The 21,051-nt window shown below is 49.5% G+C and overlaps 1 protein-coding gene across 2 annotated transcripts; it reads right to left on the bottom strand.

Moving 5' to 3' along the window:
• Window positions 1-1,180: 1,180 nt before the first annotated feature.
• On the bottom strand, window positions 1,181-21,051 carry SEMA4A (semaphorin 4A). 2 transcript variants are annotated; one of them, XM_005898720.3, is made up of 15 exons: window positions 20,833-21,051; window positions 19,888-20,058; window positions 17,984-18,144; window positions 16,663-16,725; window positions 16,285-16,383; window positions 15,956-16,061; window positions 15,013-15,129; window positions 14,173-14,297; window positions 13,835-14,007; window positions 12,622-12,772; window positions 6,409-6,589; window positions 4,831-4,949; window positions 4,564-4,721; window positions 2,856-2,956; window positions 1,181-2,481 (listed from the first exon to the last, which is right to left on the bottom strand). In XM_005898720.3, exons 2-15 carry the CDS (start codon window positions 20,027-20,029, stop codon window positions 1,889-1,891), a joined length of 2,289 nt encoding a protein of 762 aa, XP_005898782.1. In that variant the 5' UTR covers window positions 20,030-20,058; window positions 20,833-21,051; the 3' UTR covers window positions 1,181-1,888. The 2 variants fall into 2 exon arrangements, with proteins under 2 accessions (XP_005898782.1, XP_070223440.1); XM_070367339.1 differs by having other exon boundaries at window positions 19,888-19,969.

The raw sequence follows: 21,051 nt of genomic DNA, 5'->3' as shown, positions 1-21,051 counted from the left end.
GAGCCACCAGGGAAGCCAAAACTGAATGGTTAAGGGGGTAAATTTTATATTACCATGTTCTTTTTTTTAACCACAACTGAAAATTTTTAAAACATCTTCTAAAGAAAAAGCCGTAGAAGAGAGTTATGAGGAATCTAAAAAAGAGCGGATATATGTTTAGGTATAACTGATTCACTTTGCTGTACAGCATAAGCTAACACAACATTGCAAATCAACTATACACCAATAAAAATTTAAAAAGAGTGAGTTGTGAGAAGAATAGCGTGGCCAAGGTGTGAAGACTACACAGAGATCAAGGCCAGCAAGAGGCTTATGGAAAATCATGAAGAGTCATCTAAGCAGAGAGGTGGGGGAAAAAGCCAGCCTACAGGGATTAAAGAGGGTGAGGGTGACGCTGGGGGTGTTGGAGGGACAGCCAGAATGAACCCGACCTGCTGTTCAGTAGTTGACAGGAAAGAGTGAGTGAGCGTGGCAGGGGTTGACTAAAAGTGTGGGGTTGTAGGAAGGATCGTTGCTTTTTTCCCCTTTGGTACAGAGAACACCCAGCACACTTGTGGGTGGAAGAAGGGAGGTTAACAGTGAGGGAGCAGTAAAGTGGGGAGGGCGGGGGAGGGCGTCTTGGCGTGGCCCGTGGAAGGGCCAGTGCACCTGTTAGCCTTGGATGGAAAAGGGACAAACGTCGTGACAGGATGGAGAGTGGGCGGGTGATAAGGGGGTGTGCACAGAGCATTTGTCAGATATTAGGAAGGATGTGGCCAGGATGGGGGTGGCTGCACGGTCTTTCTATAAATTCAGTCCTCCAAGGGTTGAAACCAACTGCTGCCGAGGGGTAGGGGACTGAGTAGGAGTCTCGAGAAGTGTGGGACAGCTGAGATCAGCAACTGTGGGGCTGCGGCACGGAGTCCAGGACGGATGAGGTGTTGCCTGGTCAGCAGACACAGATGTGAGTTGGCCCCAAAGACAGAGTTGGAGGTGCTCTCCAGCAGTGTCTGGAGTAGAAGGAAGGGCTGTGGGGCTGCTTGGGGGCTGGGAGGGAGCTGGCAGGGAGAAAGGGGTGGTTTGGAGCTGAAGAGAACAATCACCCCACAAACCTACTAATGTCCTCAGACTTCCTGCTCCCCTCCCCTCCCACGGTCCCCAGCTGGAGTGCTCTGCTCTGACAAAAAAACAGCACCAGTCACAAGCTTTGTCTTTTTAATAAAAAATAAACTGTCTGTGACAAGCAGGTTTTGAATTCCAAAACAGAGGAGAGGGGAGAGAAGAGAGTCCAGGGGTCAGCCAGGGAAAAGGAGTGATCAAGGCTCAGATTACCCCTGCCGTTCGAGCCAGGCCAGAAGGGGCACAGATTAAATGTGCCCCAACTGAAGCAAGATGGAAGGAGGTGAGACTTCAGGAAAGACCTCCCAGCGGAGCTGATAAGGTGAGCTGGAGGGAGCGGCTCCCTGCAGAGTCCTGGAGAGTCCTTGGAGAGGGGAGTGTTGGTGTCCAAGGTGGCAGCTGCTTTCAGAGTGGAGTCCCCAGATGTGGTGTGCTCACGCGCTTGTTGTTTTAGGTCTCCTGCAGCGGTATGTTCTGGACGGTCCCAGGATGCCCAGAACTGAAGGATCCTCTCTGGGTCCTCCTTTCACGGCCTAGACCAGGTCTGGGGCAGCCCCGCTTAGAGAGGCCACGTGCTTGGTAGAAGCAGGTTCCACAGGGGAGCCAGCTCTGCTGTGCCCAGCCTCACTGAGTGCTATCAGTGGCACAGAATGGCAGAGAAGGTCCTCTGGTTGGGGAAAGCGGTCTTCGGTGCCACTCCCAGCCTAGTCAGAAAGGAACAGCTCCCAGCTCCCCCAGCCAATGGCCACACGCCCTGCCCTATCCAACAGCCCCAGCCTGTACCCAGAGTTTAAGCCACCTCTGTGCCCTGGAGGTTGTTGTCGGCGTCCATGTCACTGGCAGAGGTCCTGCCTTCCTTGGAGGGTTGGAGGCACTGCTCGCTGCTCAGTGGGGCTTTCTCCCTGGAGGGCAGGGTCCCACAGCCTTGGACTTTGCCCCGGGCTCGGAGTGCCCCCAGTGGGGATACAAGGAAGGTGACGAGGGCTCCTGAGAGCACCAGGGCAAGGAGCACAGTGACGGTGAGGAAGTGGGGCCAGTAGGACTTCGGGGCAGCCAGGGCGGCCCCGCCGCCAACCCTGGTCAGCGGGGCCTCCATGCGCTCCCGGGGAATGCCCGCCAGTTTGGGGTCCAGGGCCAGGGGCTGGTCCTGACTGTGCACCCAGTAGGAGACCACAGGGTACGAGAAGTCATTCTCAGTGGCCCAGCACTGATAGAGACCCCCCGCCCCATCTCGCAGAAGCAGCAAGAGGGAGCCATTGTAGACTGTGGAAGGGGCCTCTGGGATGGCTTCTACCCCGTGACTCCAGTGGTAAGAGGCCAGAGCCGAGCTCTGGGGACAGGGGAGCTCCAGGATGGAGTTGGGGACAGCCAGGACTTCTTTAACTGTAGGGGAAGGAAAGGGGCCAAAGGTTAAGGGGAGAATGCAGGCCCCAACATTTGGGGCCCCATTCCCGTCTCCGACTTCTATTTCAAGTCCTAAACTCAACTTTGACCCCTTTCCTGTCTCCAGTCTGGGCCCCAAACTAACCCCCAGTTCATCTGACTCCAGCTCTGACACCAGAACCAATTTCAACCCCAATCCTGAATCCCAGCTTAGAATTTCTATCCCTCCACCCTACAGCTGACATTCAAATCCATCCCAGCTCTGGGTATTCAGTTCTCAAGCCAGGCAGATGCGAAGGGAGAAATTGATGCAGGAGCGTCCCCACCACTGGAAGCCCTCTCTCGCCTTTGCACCTCCTCTGGCCCACACTCACTGATTCGGGGGCGGCTCCTGGGCCCCAGACTCCTGCCCATGGGGCCACTGGCACATGCCCACTCTGGGTTCCCTTGCTGCATGTCCTGTTTCCAGGACTTCCTGAGGAGAGAAAGCAAAAATTATCCCTTGAAACAGGCAAGAGTGGGAAGAGGAGGGAGCAAGAGAGGGAAGTGCAGTGGGGAGAAAGATGGGTCGGGGTGACAAGGTAGAACAGAGATCAGGGGAAGAGAAGCCCAGGGTGGGCTGAAACAGCTCAACAATGCCGGGTATAACTCCATCCCTGGAGGAGCCCCCAGAGGCTGGGGGTTGTCTTGGAGGCGATGTGTTAGTATTAGGTTGAGGAAAACGTAATTACGATTTTTGCATTGTTGAAATTTGCCATTTGATATTGGAATACATTCTTAATAAATGTGGTTATGTTATACATCATTTTAATGTATATTTTTTGCTTTATGTTTTTTGCTAATGACCTACTACTTGATGTTTATTTTATATTTATTTTGGACTATGGAAATAATATTAGACAAAAAGCAAATATGAGCAATTTTCTTACTCGAGTTCAAAATGGGTCGTAAAACGGCAGAGACAACTCGAAACATCAGCAATGCATTTGGCTCAGGAATTGCTAGCAAACGTACAGTGCAGCGGTGGTTCAAGAAGTTTTGTAAAGGAGACAAGAGCCTTGCAGATGAGGAGTGCGATGGCCGGCCACTGAAAGCTGACAACGACCAGTGGAGAGGTCATTGAAGATGATCCTCTTACTATTACACAAAAAGCTGCCAAAGAACTCAATGTCGACCATTCTGTGGTCATTGAGCATCTGAAGCAAATTGGAAAGATGAAAAAGCTCAATAAGTGAATGCCTCATGCGCTGGCCACAAAGCAAAAAAATCGTCATTTTGAAGTGTTGTCTTCTCTTATTTTAAGCCACAACAAGAAACCGTTTCTCGATCAGATTGTGATGTGTGATGAGAAAAGAAAAGTGGATTGTATACTATAACCAGTGACTACCAGCTCAGTGGTTGGACCAAGAAGAAGCTCCAAAGCACTTCCCAGAGCCGAACCTGCACCAAGAAGAGGTCATGGTCATCGTTTGGTGAGGACCTTTTTTGGTGCAAGTGTGGCTTTGGGAAGTGCTTTGGAGCTTCTTTTTGGTCCAACCACTAAATGTCTGATCCACTACAACTTCTGAACCCTGGCGAAACCATGACATCTGAGAAGTATGCTCAGCAAGTCAATGGGATGAACTGAAAAGTGCAATGCCTGCAGCCAGTTCAAAAAAAAGGGCCCCTTCTCCACAACACTCAAACACATGCCACGCAACCAACACTTCAAAAGCTGAACGGACTGGGCTGCAAAGTTTTGCCAAATCCACCATGTTCGCCTGACTTCTTGCCAACCAACTACCACTTCTTCAAGCAACTTTTTGAAGGGAAAACGCTTCCACAAACAGCAGAAAATGGTTTCCAAGAGTTCATCGAATCCTGAAGCACAGATTTTTATGCTACGGGAATAAAGCAACTTATTTCTTGTTGGCAAAAAATGTATTAATTGTAACAGTTCCTATTTTGATTAATAAAGATGTGTTTGAGCCTAGTTAAAATGATATAAAATTCACAGCCCCAAACCGCAATTACTTTTGCACCAACCTCACAGCACCTGGAAAGAAGGAGCCCAGAAGCACATACAGGGTAACTGGCACTCACAGGATAGGGGTGGGCAGGAGGCGGCAGGTTTGAGACTCAGGGTCCCAGGCACAGTGAGGGTCCCGGGCAAGGACACAGTCCATACAGCTCTCGTAGACACTACAGTTGGCTCGAGGAACCTTCCAGATGCCTCCTGAGAAGCCTACAAACACTGCTCCCTGGAAAAGAGATGAAGCCTGTCAAGTCACCCTGCCACATCTAGTAAGGACCTAACACCCAAGGCCTGCCCCCCTGGAGACCTCATCTGAGGATCAGGCCCTTTCCCACCTGGGTAGGGGCCAGCTGCAGGTTGCGAACAGGTTCAGGGTCAGGGAACAGCTGAATCTCCTCCACCAGATAAGCACTGTGGTCCCCACTCACCACAGCCTTGTGGAGGGAGCCTGTGCCTGTGGAGAGAGAGAGTTGAAATCACCTAGCCTCTCATGCTTGCTCTCTGACTCCAGATGGCCTCCCCAGCTGTCAGAAAGTTCCTTCTGGGACTTCTCTGGTGGCCCAGTGGTTAGGTCTTTGGGCTTCCATGCAAGGCGTGCTGATTTGATCCCTGCTTGAGGACCTAAGATCCCACATGCCTTGAAGCCAAAAAAAAGAAAGAAAGAAAGTTCCTTCTGAAGTCTGCACTGGACACAGATCTGTCAGACCATTTCCTTCTGTTGCCATGGAGACGGAGCTCTCGTAAATGGCTGGAAATCCCTTGCCTCTCAGTCCTTCCTTGGAAACTGCCTGATCAAACTCCAGCCCTAGAGGAACCAAACTATCCCCTTTCTTCATGGATATGTGGACTTTTAATCAGTTCTGGAGAAAATCACATCACCAGCCTCCCTCACTTCCGTCAAGGGTCTCTACTCAAAGTTCAGTAAGGTCTACCCCGACCACCTTTTCAAATTACCACCTTTCCAACAAGCGTTCCTGACCACCCCATCACACTGTTCTACTTATTTTCTGATCTCGCAATGTACCAAGTAACTGACTCCTTCAGTATGTTTATTGTCTGTCTCCATGCACTCCAAAAGGAGCTAGCTTTTTGTCTGTTTTGTTCTTGTCTGTGTACTCAATATAGGCACAGCTGATGTCCTAAAAGAAAGAAGGAACCTGACGGGCTTCTTCTACTAAAGCTCAAGGTCATCCACCTTAGCCAGGCCCTCAATACATATGCTTCGCAATCTTCCCCATCCCCCCACAGACCGTCTCTCCTTCTTTCCACAAAGAATATTTGAATCTACTTCTCTCTTCTCAAACCTGCCTTTTCCATCCCTCAGTCCCCGCCACTCATGACCTTGTGTTCTCCTACTTCATAGAAAACACAAAAGCCTTCGCCTAAGAGCTCCCTCTACTTCCTGCCCATCTTCTCCCTCCCCAAGTCTATACACCCCTCCTCTATCCTCCCTTACATCACCTTTCTAGCATGGTTTCCCCCATAAGATAGATAAATAAGATAAACAGCTCTTGCTAAGGTCACCAAAACCCTTCATGCTTCTCTACCCCACCAGACTGAAAGTTCAGAAAAGTTAGGGATGGGGCTCTTTGGTTCCCCTGCTATATTTTCAGAGCCTAGCTGGGTGCCAGGCACAGCGCAGGTGCTCTGATAAACATTTGCTACTTCGTGATAACCTAGAGGGGTGGGATGGTGGGAGGTCCAAGAGGGAGGGGTTATATGTATACGTATAGCTGATTCACACTGTGGTACAGAAGAAACTAACACAATATTATAAAGCAATTATCATCCAATTAAAAAAAGAATTTGTTGAGTGAATGCATGAGTGAATGGACTCAAAGGTCTCCCTCCTCAACCTGAGTTGCAACCCTGGCTCCAGCCCCTTGAGGGGTGCCCTGGAGCCCTCTACTCACTGGTGCCCAGGTACATGACCAGATGGCTCTGCCCGTCGATGCCCTGGGCTGTCTCCACCGCAAGCCATGTGTACTCTACACCAGACTTCACCAGCAGGGGTGTCCCCACCACTGGCTCATCCATCAGGAAATGGTCCTTCATGAAGGTCAAGGCTTTATCAGAGGAGGGGCCCTTGGAGCACTGAAGGGGGAAGGAGGCAGATCAGGTCAGCTTTCTCCTTTCCTTCAACCCACCCGTGGCCTCTTCTCTCCCTCCCTCCCCTTTGGCTAATCTCCTTTGCCTCCCTCCCTCTTGGCAGTCCTCATTTCAGGACTGGGATTAAAGCTGGACTCTGGAACTGCCTGGCTTTAAAATGCAGCGTCTGAATTCAGCATGTCTGAGGTTCCTTAACAGTGAAATGGGCCTATTACCAACACAGCACAGACTTGCTATGAGGATGCAAGCGACTTACATGAAAAGTAATTAGAACAGTACTTGGCATGAAGTAAGTACTTGATAAGCTTTAGCTGTCATTATTTCTACCCATCATCCCCATCACCAAGGATGCCCGGCCACCAGCAGAATGTAGGGTGAGGATCCCCTGCAGGCAAGGACCACCCTGAACTCATGTCTGTAGGCCCAGGCTTAGCATAGGACCTAGTACTCAGTTGGGGCCCAATAAATGTTCACAGAGTCAATAATGGAATGCAGTCTGTCACAAAAAGGGGTGGTATAGCAGGGAGTATTTTGCATCATGGTTTGGCATGAATTGGATGCACGACTCGGGGAGAGTCCCTTCTCCATTCTGGGCCTTCTTTTTCTTACCCATAAAATGAGGGGGTTGGACCGGCTGTTCTCCAAAGGCCCTGCCAACAACAGCATACTGCAGCTCTGGGACACCTGTGTCCTGATCAATGGTCACGATTCTTGTCCTCCGTTTCCAACAGCACTGTCTTAAAGCCAGCCACAACTGCATCACCTCATGCTGTGTCCTCAGACAAGTTACCCTACCTCTATGAGTTGCAAATTCCTATCTGTAAAGTGACGCGATAACATCTGTATCTCATTTAGATGCCAGAATGAGCACATGTACCTACTCTTGCTTCCTCCCAAAGGGATTTTTTTTTTTTAAAGACATATGAGAACATGAGAGGAGGTAAAAGCAGCCATATTTGGGAAGCTGGAAAGCAAATGAACAAAAGGGAAAAGACTTAGCAGGAAAAAAGAATCTTTCTAAGCCAGCCCAGGCTTAAATTTTTATTTATAAGGCAGAATTTCTGAAGTTCATAAATTAGTGGCCTCAGTCCCCTCTGGAAACGGGGCAAAAGAAAGGCTATATTTGAAAATCTATTTAAGAAGCAGGCAGACTTCTTCCCAGCTCCATGCAGCTGAGTAACTGTCCCTTCCATACCCTGGCCCAGGACTGGAGGTTTATTCTCTAGAGAGGATAAGGCAGAGGGACTCTGGTTGGAGGACAGCAGAGAGGTGACACACCATGATGAAGGCAGGGGATTAAATGCAGGTAGACACAGCACCTGCTGAGACTCTTCCCCCACCCCCAGCCTTTCTTCCCCATGACTCCCAGATCCCAGGAGCCAGACCGCCTCACTCCAAGAGAAGACTAGAAGAATCTGCTCCAGGAAAGCTGACTAAAGGCCCTAAAGAAAAGACTTAAAGATACTGATATTGAAGGTCTCCAGTAAAGCAGCCTAGCCAGCCCATTCACAGTGGAGTTACCATGGAGTTCAAGTTGCCAAGTCATACCCAGGGTGCAGAGTTTCCACAGCTTCAAGGCCCCCTCCCTCATAACTATGAGTAGATAGCCAAGGATGACCAAATATGTGAGTGAAACCACAGACATGAAAGATATAAAAAACAGAGACACGGAAAAAAATTAATAAACTTTAAGAGGAAACAAATGATTCAGAGAAAAGAAAACTTCACAGCGAAGTATCATTATTACCTTAAGAGAGAGAAGTATGAAGATAGCATACCCATGAAACAAGAACATACATAATGCTTCAAAAGAGGAGTTCTTATTCCAACGAATGCAGCCAGAGATTATAAATGTCCTGAAAGAAGACCAAACTAATACAAGTTTTTGTTTTGCTCCCCAAAGTCAAACTCTAAGAGCAAGTTTTCATGATCACGTTTCTAGATCCAAACACCAATTTATAGAAAATACTTAAAACTCCACCACAGCAATGCAAAATCATCAAGATCCAGACTGTGGGAAATCCTATATAACAAATAAATTGTAAGAGAAAGAAAGAAGTTGGAAAGGGAACATACAGACTAAGAGAGACTGAAAAGAACAACCAATCCAAACTTACAGATCTTATTTTGATTTTGATTTCAAAAACAAACTATATTTAAAAAAAAAAAAAAACATGATATCTATGAGACTATTAGAAATTTGAATACTTTTGCATATTAGGTTAAGAAACTATTATTAATTTCGGTGGGGTGGGGGGCTTCCCTGGTGGCTCAGATGGTAAAGAATCCACCTGCAATGCAGGAAACCTGGGTTCAATCCCTGGAGAAGGGAGTGGAAACCCACTCCAGTATTCTTGCCTGGAAAATCCCAAGGAGCCTAGCGGGTTACAGTCCATGGGATCACAAAAAGTCAGACACGTCTGAGTAACTAAACATGCATGCATGCATTATTTTTTTGGTGTAATAATGGAACTATACATTATTTTTTTCAAAGCCCTTATCTTTGGTGATACATACTAAAACCATTATGGATGAAGTAATGGGATGAATGGTAGCCACCCAAAGGTATGCCCATTGAAAACCTGGGAGTGTGACTTTATTTGGAGAAAGGCTATTTGTAGATATAATTAAAAAATCTCAAGATGACTCATTCTGGATCACAATGGGCTCTAAATCCAACGACAAGTGTGCTCATAAGAGAAGAGGAGGAGACACACAGAGATAAGGCTACATGACAGCAGAGGCAGAGACTGGAGTGAGGTGCCTACAAGCCAGAGAACACCAAAGCCTGCCAGCAGCCAAGGCAGGAGTGAGGCCCAGAACGGATTCTCTCTCAGGGCCTCCAGGAGGAGCCAACCTTGACTGCAACTTTGATTTCAAACACCTGGCCTCCAGAATTGTGAAGGAATAAATTTCTTGGTGTTCTTGGTGTTTTACACCACCAAGTTTGTGGTAATTTGTTATGGCAGCCATAGGAAACTAACACAGATGAAATGATGCCCAGAATTTGCTTCAGAAAATAAGAGGGGAAGTGAGTGGGATAGAGATGAAGTGGTCTGATTGGCGAGGAGTTGCAGCTGGCTGATGGGTGTATGCTGCTAAGTAACTTCAGTCATGTCCGACTCTGTGCAACCCCATAGATGGCAGCCCACCAGGCTCCCTAGTCCCTGGGATTCTCCAGGCAAGAACACTGGAGTGGGTTGCCATTTCCTTCTCCAATGCATGAAAGTGAAAAGTGAAAGTGGAGTCGCTCAGTCGTGCTCTTCACGACCCCATGGACTGCAGCCTACCAGGCTCCTCCATCCATGAATTTTCCAGGCAAAAGTACTGGAGTGGGGTGCCACTGTTTAGAGGTCCATAATACTATTCTGTCGGAGAAGGCAATGGCACCCCACTCCAGTACTCTTGCCTGGAAAATCCCATGGACGGAGGAGCCTGGTAGGCTGCAGTCCATTGGGTCGCTGAGGGTCGGACACGACTGAGCGACTTCATTTTCACTTTTCACTTTCATGCACTGGAGAAGGAAATGGCAACCCACTCCAGTGTTCTTGCCTGGAGAATCCCGGGGACGGAGGAGCCTGGTAGGCTGCAGTCCATGGGGTCGCTAAGAGTCAGACACAACTGAAGCGACTTAGTAGCAGCAGCAGTATACTATTCTGTCCACTTTTTATATGTTTAAAATTCTCTATAATAGAACGTATTTATAAGACATATACAAAGCTCAAAAAATCTAGGAAATTAAATATGTTAGCAGAAATTTAAAATCTGACAGAAGGATCAGAAGATAAAAAAATTGAGATACTCTCAGCAAGTAAAACAAAACCAAAGACTTGGGAAAATTCCTAAAAAGGATTTTAAAAGTTATAGGACCAACCAATCCAGGGGATTCAGAAAGAAATGAGAAAACATCCCAACAGTAGAATATCCTCTCCATTAAAAAAGAGATTTTTGTTTTCTTCACTACTATGTCTTCATTGCCTAAAATAGTGACAGGTGACCTTAAAAAAAATGTATTAAATGAAAAGGTAACAGTTCAAGCAACAGGTTAACAGTTCTTTTCAGTTCTTAGAACTGAAAGAACTAAATTTCCAGGCCTAAGGGGCAAAGTGAACACTCGGACCATGAATGAACAAGATCCCATCAAGGCACAATATCATGAAATTTCAAAATAACCAGCAACAACAACAACAAAATAACCAGCAACACAAAAAAGGTACGACAAGATTCCAGAGGGAAAAACAGATATTCAAAGCTTTGGGGATCAGAATAGCTTCAGACTTCTCAAACAGTAGCACTGTAAGCTAGAATATAATAGAGGATGCCTTCCAAGTCTGAAAGGAAGATTATTTTTTCCTAGAATTAAAATAGATACAACCAGGCAAACTATCAAAGGTGAATGTAGAATGAAGACATTTTCAGACATTCAGGGTCTCAAAAAAATTTACCTGCTGTGTATTCTTTTCCAGGAATTTACAGAGGCCATCCTGGTGGCTCTAGTGGTAAAGAACCCACCTGCCAATGTATTGAGACATAACAGACACGGTTTTGATCTCTGGGTTGGGAAGATTCCCTGGAGGAAGACGTGGCAACCCACTCAGTATTCTTGCCTGGAGAATCCCATGGACAGAGGAGCCTGGCAGGCTATAGTCCATAGGGTCGCACAGAGTCGGACACAACTGAAGCAACTTAGCACCCACCCACCCATCCTCCACTAAAATAAGACAGTGAAAGAAAGAAAAAATAGGAAGTTGTGGGATGCAAGAAACACCAGATTATCACAAGAAAGAGGCAAAGGGAATGCCCAGAATGATGAGGAAGGGAGCTTCCAGGATGGCAGCTGTGCTCCGGATGTACATGAGATGAAGATGTAGTCAAGACTGCAGCAGATAGAAAGGATTTCCAGGAAAATGAAATTCTTAGACTACCAAATGGGTCTGTTTTCAAAAGAGATTCAGTTAATTGAGGTAGAGTTTGGGGTTGAAATAAAGATAAGAGCTTAGAAAACAAAGCAAGAAAAAAAAAATCAAGATAATTACTAACCCCAGGGAAAATTTTTTTAATTATGCAAAAAGGAAAAATAATCATGGCCTACTATATGGCTCAGTTGTGAGTAATGAATCATAATATAAATACTGGCCTGACCAAACTGACTATAAACCAATGCTGGGAGATAAGAGGTGGGTACAGCAGTGTGCTGGTAAGGCTGCTCTGGGGTGATGATTTAAAGTGTTTGCTGATTTCCATAATGTATTATTCCCACCATGGTTAATTTCAAGCTATCAACGTAATGTCACTGAACTCAGATTTGGAAAGAGATGCACAAAGGGTTCTTGCTAGTTGCTGCAAGTCAGCTCCAGCTCATCGCTGAGTGGGGGGTGGGGATGGGGAGACACAGTTAAATCTTCACCATCCACAATGGGAATTCAATAGCTGCTGCCTGAAATGGAAGCAGCAAGGAATAGGAATAAACGTATTTTGAGATTTGGAGATAAAATCAAAAGAATCAGCTAAAAGAGTTGAAGGAGATTGTCTCTAGAGAGGGAAAAGTGCTGGAGAGAGGAAACTGGGCTGCTGTTTGTAACCAACCATGTAAATCTCCTTGGAAAAGTGCTGGAGAGAGGAAACTGGGCTGCTGTTTGTAACCAACCATGTAAATCTCCTTCGAATGGTGTACATATACAACTCCAATCCAAAAACAAAAGTTAAATAAGAAATGCAGATGAAGAGGCCCAGGAAAGTCCCTGGCACAGCCTGTGCTCCCTTGTTTTTTCAGTGATATACCCAAGCATATGGTGTGCACTTAGCTGGGGTGCAGGGGTGCTGTTCTGTATTTAGGATGGGGCTGGACACCATGGATGTGGAACGTGGGCAGCTGGAATGGTGAATATCTGAGCAGACAGGACTTGGGGGTGTGGGGAGCACTAGCATTTATGGGGCACTATCACGCTGTGAGAGGTGCTTTGACACATATGTGTCTGGGGGAGGCGGGCTTTACTCATTGCATGGATAATACTCACACTGCCTGGCCGTGGACTGATATCAGGATATTCATAAGTAGTCCAGCGTGAAGTCTCTTTGTCCAATTCCTTATACTTCCCCTCAAAGACACTCTTGATGTCCTTGAGTGAGAAAGCACAGACAGCAGAGCTCCTGGTCCCACCAACGTGCCTGGAGACAGCCAGAGGGGAAGTTAAGTTGTCTGTAACCTCCTCTGCTACACCTCCCCCTCCCACCTTGGCCCACTTTTGGTGAAAAACCCCAGAAGGGGAGAAGTATGAAGGGCTGGGTCAGTCCCCAGCCGAGAGGCGATAAGAGCTAGGAGAGTCCCAGACTTTATCCCATTTTAGGATCTGAGGTGTGGTTATCCTTAATGAGAACTAATTTGGGCTCAGGCCCTGGGGCGTCTCCTGTGTGGCCTGCCCAGACTGAGCCTCTATGGGAGAAGCAAAGTAGCCAGCTCCCAGACAGGCTCCAGGTGAAGCTCTCCTCCCTGGGGGTCCAGTGTATTCTTGGTCCTCAGAAAACCAAACAGAACCCAACTACAAGACTATTTTTATTCCTTCCGCCCTGGTCTGTGGAGACAAAAGCTCTGTCTTTATTGTTTTGTTTTAACCTGACTGTGGCATAAACCATATTCTCAGTCCTGGAAGCCACAGATACCAGACCATGCTTACAAAAGATATCTTTGGTACCTGACACATTGTCAGCAGACACCTGAACACTGTGGGAGCCAGACCACAACAAATAAGTCTCAATCTCCAAGCAATGACTTTATTTTTATCTTATGTTGTTGATGGTGTTTCGCTCTATGCTATGACCACTAGGAAGTTCACAGCTACAGGTGTCCCAGCATCCCCAACTGTATAAGTGATAATCATCTGTAATGTGCAGACTCCATCCCTGGGTTCTCTCATTCTCCTTTTATTTCCATTTCCTCATAGGTTTATTTTATTTTAATGTTTGCCTTTTGTAAGCTGCCTCCTATCCTTTTTGGAACCAGGCAGGACATAAACTAATAAGAACCTTTCTGAGCTTTATTTTCCCTATCTACATTGAGCCCTACATTAAGGGCGTGAGTCAAATTCCTGGGAGATGGTGATGATCAAATGTCTTCATATGTGAAGTGTGGAGTTTGTGCTTCGCTCACATCAGTTCCTACCCTCCCTGGCGGGCCAGGGAGCTGACCCCAAATCCCACTTCCAACCCCCACGCTCTCGCCTAGTTGCTCACCACTGAGAGGTAAAGACTGCGTAGACCTGGGGATCGGTGGAGGAATTGTCTGCCAGCAGGACAGCGTGACGGATAACGTTGAAGGGAAGTTGTTTCGGCTGGGTGCAAAGCAGCTGGGCCTTTAGGAAGGTGGTCCACTTCTTCTGCAGCAACTTTTCGCCACCCACGTCATTCTAGGGGCACAATCTAAGAGTCAGAGGGTGCCCCCACTGCCCACGCGTGACCACGCCCTCTAACCCGCCCCTCACCCCATTGGACCCTAAGCGCCCAGCCCCTCCTCTGCCATCTCCCCCATTGGCTTCTCCACGGCCAGCCCCGCCTCCCACCAGGCTGTGGACCTTGCAGACTTGGGCCACCCGGGAAATGCGAAGCTTCTCGAAGAACTCAAACTCGCTGGCTGTCTCCTCGAAGAAGAAGTAGACGACCTGGGTGGAAGGAATGGCTGCCACGAAGGAGGCGTCCGCTGCACGGGAAGGGCAGATAAGCTAAGAGATGGAGCACCTAGGTGTCCTGGTTTCCCCTTTGGGAAAACCCTTGACTCTGAAGACTAGAAGGTACTATGGCCCAGATCTACAGCTGATCGAGGTGTGGCCATGGGTGGGGGGAGGTACTTTAATTATTTACATAAGATGAAAGCTTCCCGGGTTTCCCTGGTGGCTCAGTGGTAAAGATCTGCCTGCCAGTGCAGAAGACAAGCATTTGATCCTTTGTCAGGGAAGATCCCACATGCAGCAGCTAAGCCTGTGGGCTTCAGCTATTGAACCTGTGCCCCAGAGCCAGAGAGACCCACAACCACTGCGAGCCCATGTGCTGCAACTACTGAAGCCTGCCTGCTCTAGAGCCTGTGCTTCCCAACAAGAGAAGCCACCACAATGAGAAAAGCCCATGCACTGCACGCAACTGGAGAGTAGCCCCTCGCTCGCCACAATCAGAGGGAAAAAGCCTGCGCAACTACAAAGACCCAGCACAACCAAAATTTTTTAAAAATTAAACAGTTTTTTTTAAAAGATGAAACCTCCCCAGGACAGGAGGTCTGTCTTCTTCCCTGCAGTACCACCTTGCATATAGTACGTCTCAACCAATGAGAGTTGAGTGAATTAACAGCAGTTTAGAGTGCCAGGTCTCCGGGACTTGGGGAAGGGGGCCAGACCTGTGCTGGGTGGGGCTGAGGTCCTTACGTTGTAGCCAGCGGAGGAAATTGTCAGTCTTGAGGACAGGCTGGGATCCCAGGGTGCGCAACAAGATGGGCTCACTGCCCAGGAAGTTGTTCATGGTGCCGGAATAGAGCATCCCATCTAATGTGAGGAGAGGAGGGGGGACCTTGTCAGTTGGAGGGTGCCCCTGCCCTTCTCAGATCTGCCTCTGACTGGGGTCAGCCTTCACATCACTCTCTGGCCTTCTTCATTTGTTCTACACCTTCCCGTGAAGTCCCAAAGCCCAGCTCACAGCCCGCCCTGAGCACTGTTCTCAGGTCCTCCTCCCACAGGGACTGGCCAACTTTATGGCCTTCAGTGTTTGGCACTTTCCCCGCCTTTCTCTGGCTCCTCCCTCCCACACCCAGCTGAACCACTCGCCAGTTAGAATCACTCATTGTTTCTCCAGGATGGCTGTTCTGTTTCTACACATGAGGGCATACCCTTTTCTTCCAGGAACACTTTCCCTGCCCACCTACCTGTCTTTCAAGGTCCCACTCAGTCAAAGGCCACCGGCTTCAGGAAGCCAGGGGCTGGGGAGTGATGGTTTGTGTCCAGGAGGGCACAGCACCATGATTTCCTCTTTGCAGTCCCTACGTTTCCTAGCCCAATGCCTGGCACACCGGAGTGGCTGTTCATACAGAGTCTGCTTGTTGAACAGAAGGTGACTCTCAGGCCTCTTTCCTGTCTGAGACCCTTCCAGGACCCTCCCATCTCTGTGCATCCCTCCACATCCATCTTGCCCCACCTCCTTTGTGGCAGCTTCATCTGGTTGGGGTGCCTGATACTCCCTCTGATTTTATGCTCTGAGGCTCCTGGCTTCCCCTCCCTTTGTCCTCTTGCCTTTCAGGAAATTGTCAGATTCCCTGTGTCACAGAGTGACCAGGGAAAGCAGTTATTGGGATGGACCAGGGAAGCCGATACTCACCTGCCATGACAGCCGTGTGCTTATGGGTGGGGTCGAAGGGGCTTTGGCCTTTCCCCTCCACAACCCTGTCCTCCGAGATGGGCAATAGTCTGGAATCTTGGAGTTCCTAGAAGGGGGGAAGTGGCTGGGGGGGCCAGAACGCCAGAGTCTCACGTCTGGGAAAGGAGGGACACGAGGGAGGAAGGGGTAGGGGCTGCAGAGGAAAATTGACCTGGAGCTCGGAAGCTCACAAGGACCCTGGGCCGCAACATCAGAGTTTTTCAGAGCTGCAGAGGATGAGCTGGGGTGGAGGTGAGGCGGGGCCTGAGAGCCGGCGCCAGATAACTCACAATGAAGGTACAAGCAGGGCTGAAGGCAAACGTGCCGCAGGCGTAGAGGTGGGTGGAGTTGAAGGATACCAGGACACGAATAAAGTTGAAACACTGTGTCTGGGGGAGAGAGACAGTTCAGGCCTCCAGAACACTTGCCCCAGACTCCCGGCCCCTGGAGGACTGCTCCCTCACTTGCCAGGAGGGAGAAGGGCTGGACAGTGCTGAGGCAGTCCCCATAGGTCTTTATAGAACAGCAGGCCACGTGATCATGATCCTCTAGAACAGGATCACTCAAACAAGCGTCCTCTGCTGCCTGCCTCACCTAAGGTCATCCAGTGATGGCCTGGGGACACCAGGGCTCTCTTGCAGAGCCCCAGTATCGCCACCCCTACTTACCTCATTGCTCTTCCTCTTAAAGGCACATTCACTCTTTTTTCTGTCACTGGCTGGCCAGGGTATCTGAAGTAGGGCATTGGGAAAGGGGAGATGAAGGGAATGAGATCTTGAGCTCTCTGACCTACTACCCCCTCCTTGGCTCTGGTGTGAAATCACCAGCAGGCATAATGGTTAGTTACATGCTGGTAGGCTGTAAGAACCTCGCTTTGTGACCCTGGCTATTACTCTAATGATACTGATATTCATGAGGACACAGCTCCATGTGAGAACATGGTCAATGGAATCAGACCTGAGCTTGAACCTAGACTCAACCACTTACTGGTTGAGTGATCTTGGTCAATGGCACAGATTTCTGTATGTAAAGCACCTAATGCCATGCATGGTATACAAAGCAGCAGCTGGAAACAAAACAAAACACATTTCTTGGGGAAATTGTTAAAAATTTTCGGTTCCTCACACCTCAGAGAAACTGTATTTTTAATCCGCATCCCATATGTGCAGGTGGCCCACAGACCACACGCTGAGCAACACAGACTGTGTTGAGATGCTCAGTAATTGCTCCCTCCCTCCCTTTTTTCCTTCCCTCTCCATTTCTCCCTTACATTATTCCTGTGAGTAGGGTGACTATAACACAGAAGCCTCAGTGATGTCTTCCAGTGGGTGGATATCACATTATTGATATAATTTGAGTCAATGTTTCTCTCATAGGTCAATTTCCATATCAGTCATTTTAGCAACTAGTATTGGGGCTTCCCTGGTAGCTCAGCTGGTAAAGAATCTGCCTGCTAATGCAGGAGATCCTGGTTCAATTCCTAGGTCGGGAAGGAGGCCCTTGAGAAGGGATAGGCTACCCACTCCAGTATTCTTGGGCTTCCCTGGTGGCTCAGCTGGTAAAGAATCTGCCTGCAATGCAAGAGACCTGGGTTCAATCCCTGGGTTGGGAAGATCCCCTGGAGAAGGGAATGGCTACCCACTCCAGTATTCTTGCCTGGAGAATTCCAGGGACTATCCACGGGGTTGCAAAGAGTCGGACACGACTGAGCAACTTTCACTTTCACTTTGTCAATTTCCATATCAGCCATTTTATCAATTAGTATTATTCAACCAGTATTCATCGTGCCCATGAAGTGTGAGGCCACTGCTGTGTTTCTTGTCTGTCATAAAAATCATACGTGTATATGTCCATACCAAGAACTGCCAATCGTTGCTGATTATAGACAACAGCAAATTGGGTAGTTATTCATGCATAGGCAGTCCAGGCACAGGGCAGCTGCCAGCCCCCTCCTCACTTCCAGCCCGCACCCTTTCCCTGGCCTCTCACCATATTCTTCAGCCTTGGCACCCCAGGATCCTCGATATTCAAGGCCAGAATGGCCTCTCGAGCCCCCACATAGAGAGTGCCTCCGTCATCACTCAGGAGTAGAGTGTCAAAGTCCTGGAGGCCCTTTTGGTGGAAGAAGCTAAGAGCTCTGCGTCCATCCCCTGTTGAGAGGTGGTGAGAAGGGGTGAGTGATGAGAAGGCAGTGGGTAAGCAGCTGATTTCTGAGAGAAAAGCAGGGGAAGGAAAGGGTTGGCAGAGTGTGCTCCCCCCAGCCTTCGCAGCCGGACCCACTCTTCAGCAGCAGATCCCTGCTTTGCCCCATCCTGCTGACAGCCTAGGAGCATTGGGTGCTGAGCTCATAGTGGAGAGGAAAGACAACCAGATTCAGGGTAATAACAGACTGGGACAGACAGAGGGTGCCCCACACTCAAGAGACAGACAAAGGGACAGGAAATAAAGTGAGGCATAAGGGATGTTCTTTCAGGCCTAGGGGGCTGCGGCTGGGCAGGACACATCAGTCCTCACAGGCAGGGAGGGCAGAGAGCAGATAGACAGACAGGAAGGTGTTGGCACCCACAGACAAGAAGGCTAGAGGTAGATAGGACTATGTGTCAGAGTAACTGTGGGTTTCAGGGGTCCCACTCACCAACCCCACTTTCCTTCCCTCCTCTACAGGAAATTTCTACCACGAGAACCACTGCCATAGGTGGAACAGAAAGAAAATGTTTTTCTCCTGAGTTTCCTGCAGGCGCCTGTATATCACCCAGACTGGGGATTTCGGCTGGCTGTGGGAGATTCCCTGAGGTCTCCCCATCACTGTGATGTGGCGGAGGTGGGTGTGTGTGCCCGTTCCCCTGGCACATAGGGCCCCTGGCACATCAGCGCGGAGAGATGAGCTTCTCAAACTCTCTCTCTCATGAGCACGTTTGCACTTTCGCATTAGAGGACTGATGAGCTAACTGTTAGCTCTGGAGGCTCAGAGAATCTTAGTACCAACCACGAAGAGGAGTTGGGGAAACATGTGGCAAGGTGCCAGAGAGGCTGGGCTCCCCAGAGCTGTATAAACCCCTCTGTCACTGAACTGATCACCCTCAAGTATGGTTGTGTGACAGCCCACCTGCCTGCCCCTGGGGACCATCAGCACCTTGGGGGCAGGGTTTATGCTTGTAATCCCAGCACCTAACACAAGGGAGGCCCTTCCATCAATGGGCAACATGCATTTCCTTTACCATGTTGCCCCAGAAAGATGCAAAAGACTCAGCCATGCCCAGGAGACCCTGCCCCTGCAACTCCGACAGGGCCCATGTCCTTTCCTGAGTCTTTTCTCTGCAGGTGGAGGGCCAGCAGCCCCCACAGCCTCAGTAAGAAACCAGTCAAGCTGTGCCTACAGGGTCCCAGGGCCCAGACACCAGCCAGGCTACTCTGGGTTCTTGTATTCCTGGTGTCCACAGTATTGGACACAGCGTGGTCCAGCATCATCTGTGCACTTGCGTGTCCTGGGTCACCAGGTCCACGGATTCCCTTAAGCCTCAAATGTCCTAGGGGCATGAAAGCAGTTATGGGTTTGAAGTGCCCAGTTTGATAACAGTGACACTGAAGGAGGGAAAGAGAAATCACCAGCTCTGGAGAACCAGAAGGCACAACGCCCCTGGCCCCCTGCTCTCCTCACCTCCCTTTCCTCAGTCCCTCCCCCAAGTGAGTTTCATCATTCACTCCTTTCTCAGCCTGAATTTCTATTTCTGGCTGTCTCTCTCTCCCTGACGCCCTCTGCCTCTCCATGACTTATCTAGTGTGGTTTCTCCAAGTCCAATTTCCTACCCCTTTCCTTCCATTCTCTCTTTCCTTCCTCCACCCCCTCCAGCCCGGGGCTGCCATCCCCTACTTCCTGATTGTCAGATCCTTACCTGCATGGTATTTGACCCTGGGTGTGGGTCCCTGCCCTTCACGCCCCGCAGTTGTCGCCGGTGGCAGGAACAGCAGGAGCAGCTGGAAGAGGAAAAGGCCCAGGAAGCTCCAGGAGTCCAGGCCCAGGGCTGGAAGGGCCATGCTCAGCCAGGGGCTGTCACTGGACGTCTCTGGGGAAACAGGCACCGGGTACTCTCTGGGTGAGCAGTCCTTACCACATCCCCCCTGGGAACCAATCAGAGAGCCCCAGGCAGCAGAAGTATGTATGGCGGGGGGCGGGGGGGGGGATGCAGGGGACAGGCCAGTTTCCTCTCCAGTGTGCCCTCAGAGAGTCTCACTTCCATCATTCTCACAGGCCTCACTCTGCCCCACTCTCCCCTCCGAATTGAAGTCCAGTTGTTCCCCATTCCTTATGATCTCTTTGCACCAATAGCCCGGCTCTGCCTTCCCTCACCTTACGCTCAAGGAAGTCCTTCTTGTTATCTACTCTGCCTTTCCTCCTCCCATAGCCCAGATCCCAAACCACTGCCTGGTCCTGGCTCCAGGACTTTCTGGGGAGCAGATTCCTGCACTCGCAGTATAGATTCTTCAGACTTGATTCTCCTGGCTCTTTCAGATCTCTTGATACCCAGGGCCTTGTACTCAGCCCTACCCTCTGATGACCCAAACAAGAAGACCAGGTCTGAACCGGCCTGCTCTGTTCTCTGACTCTGAGGCCTACAGGCCTCTTCTTGCAGAGAGGAGATGGGAGACCAGCCCTCCAGGCTGGCTAGTAGCATCACACGGAAAGCGGCCCAGGGCAGGGAGAGGCTGGTCGTCTCCCAGCCTCTGCAGCTGCCCCCTCTCTCTCTGGTCTTAGTGCTGCTGCTATCTGTACTCCTGATCTCTGCATAATCCTCCCTTTGGTCTGCCACCCCTCCAGTCAGCCATCACATCTCACGTACCGTTGAGCCAGTCACAGCATAGAACCCAGGTATCCAGACTCTTGGGCGGGGGGTGCCATCCAAGAGAAAGAAGGGAGGGCTCCCAGGCCCCAGAGGTGGGGGACAGGAGACTCAGCCCGGCTGGGCTAGGAGTGCGGCCCTCCAGGTACCCATAGTGGCAAAGCCCGCACTGGGAGCTCTGGGCAAGGGAAACCAGAATTTCCACCTCTCGAGTTGTGA

The sequence above is a fragment of the Bos mutus genome, chromosome 3, assembly GCF_027580195.1.
Source record: "Bos mutus isolate GX-2022 chromosome 3, NWIPB_WYAK_1.1, whole genome shotgun sequence".
NCBI classification, from domain to species: Eukaryota; Metazoa; Chordata; class Mammalia; order Artiodactyla; family Bovidae; genus Bos; species Bos mutus.
This window is presented reverse-complemented; position numbering and strand designations above follow the sequence as displayed.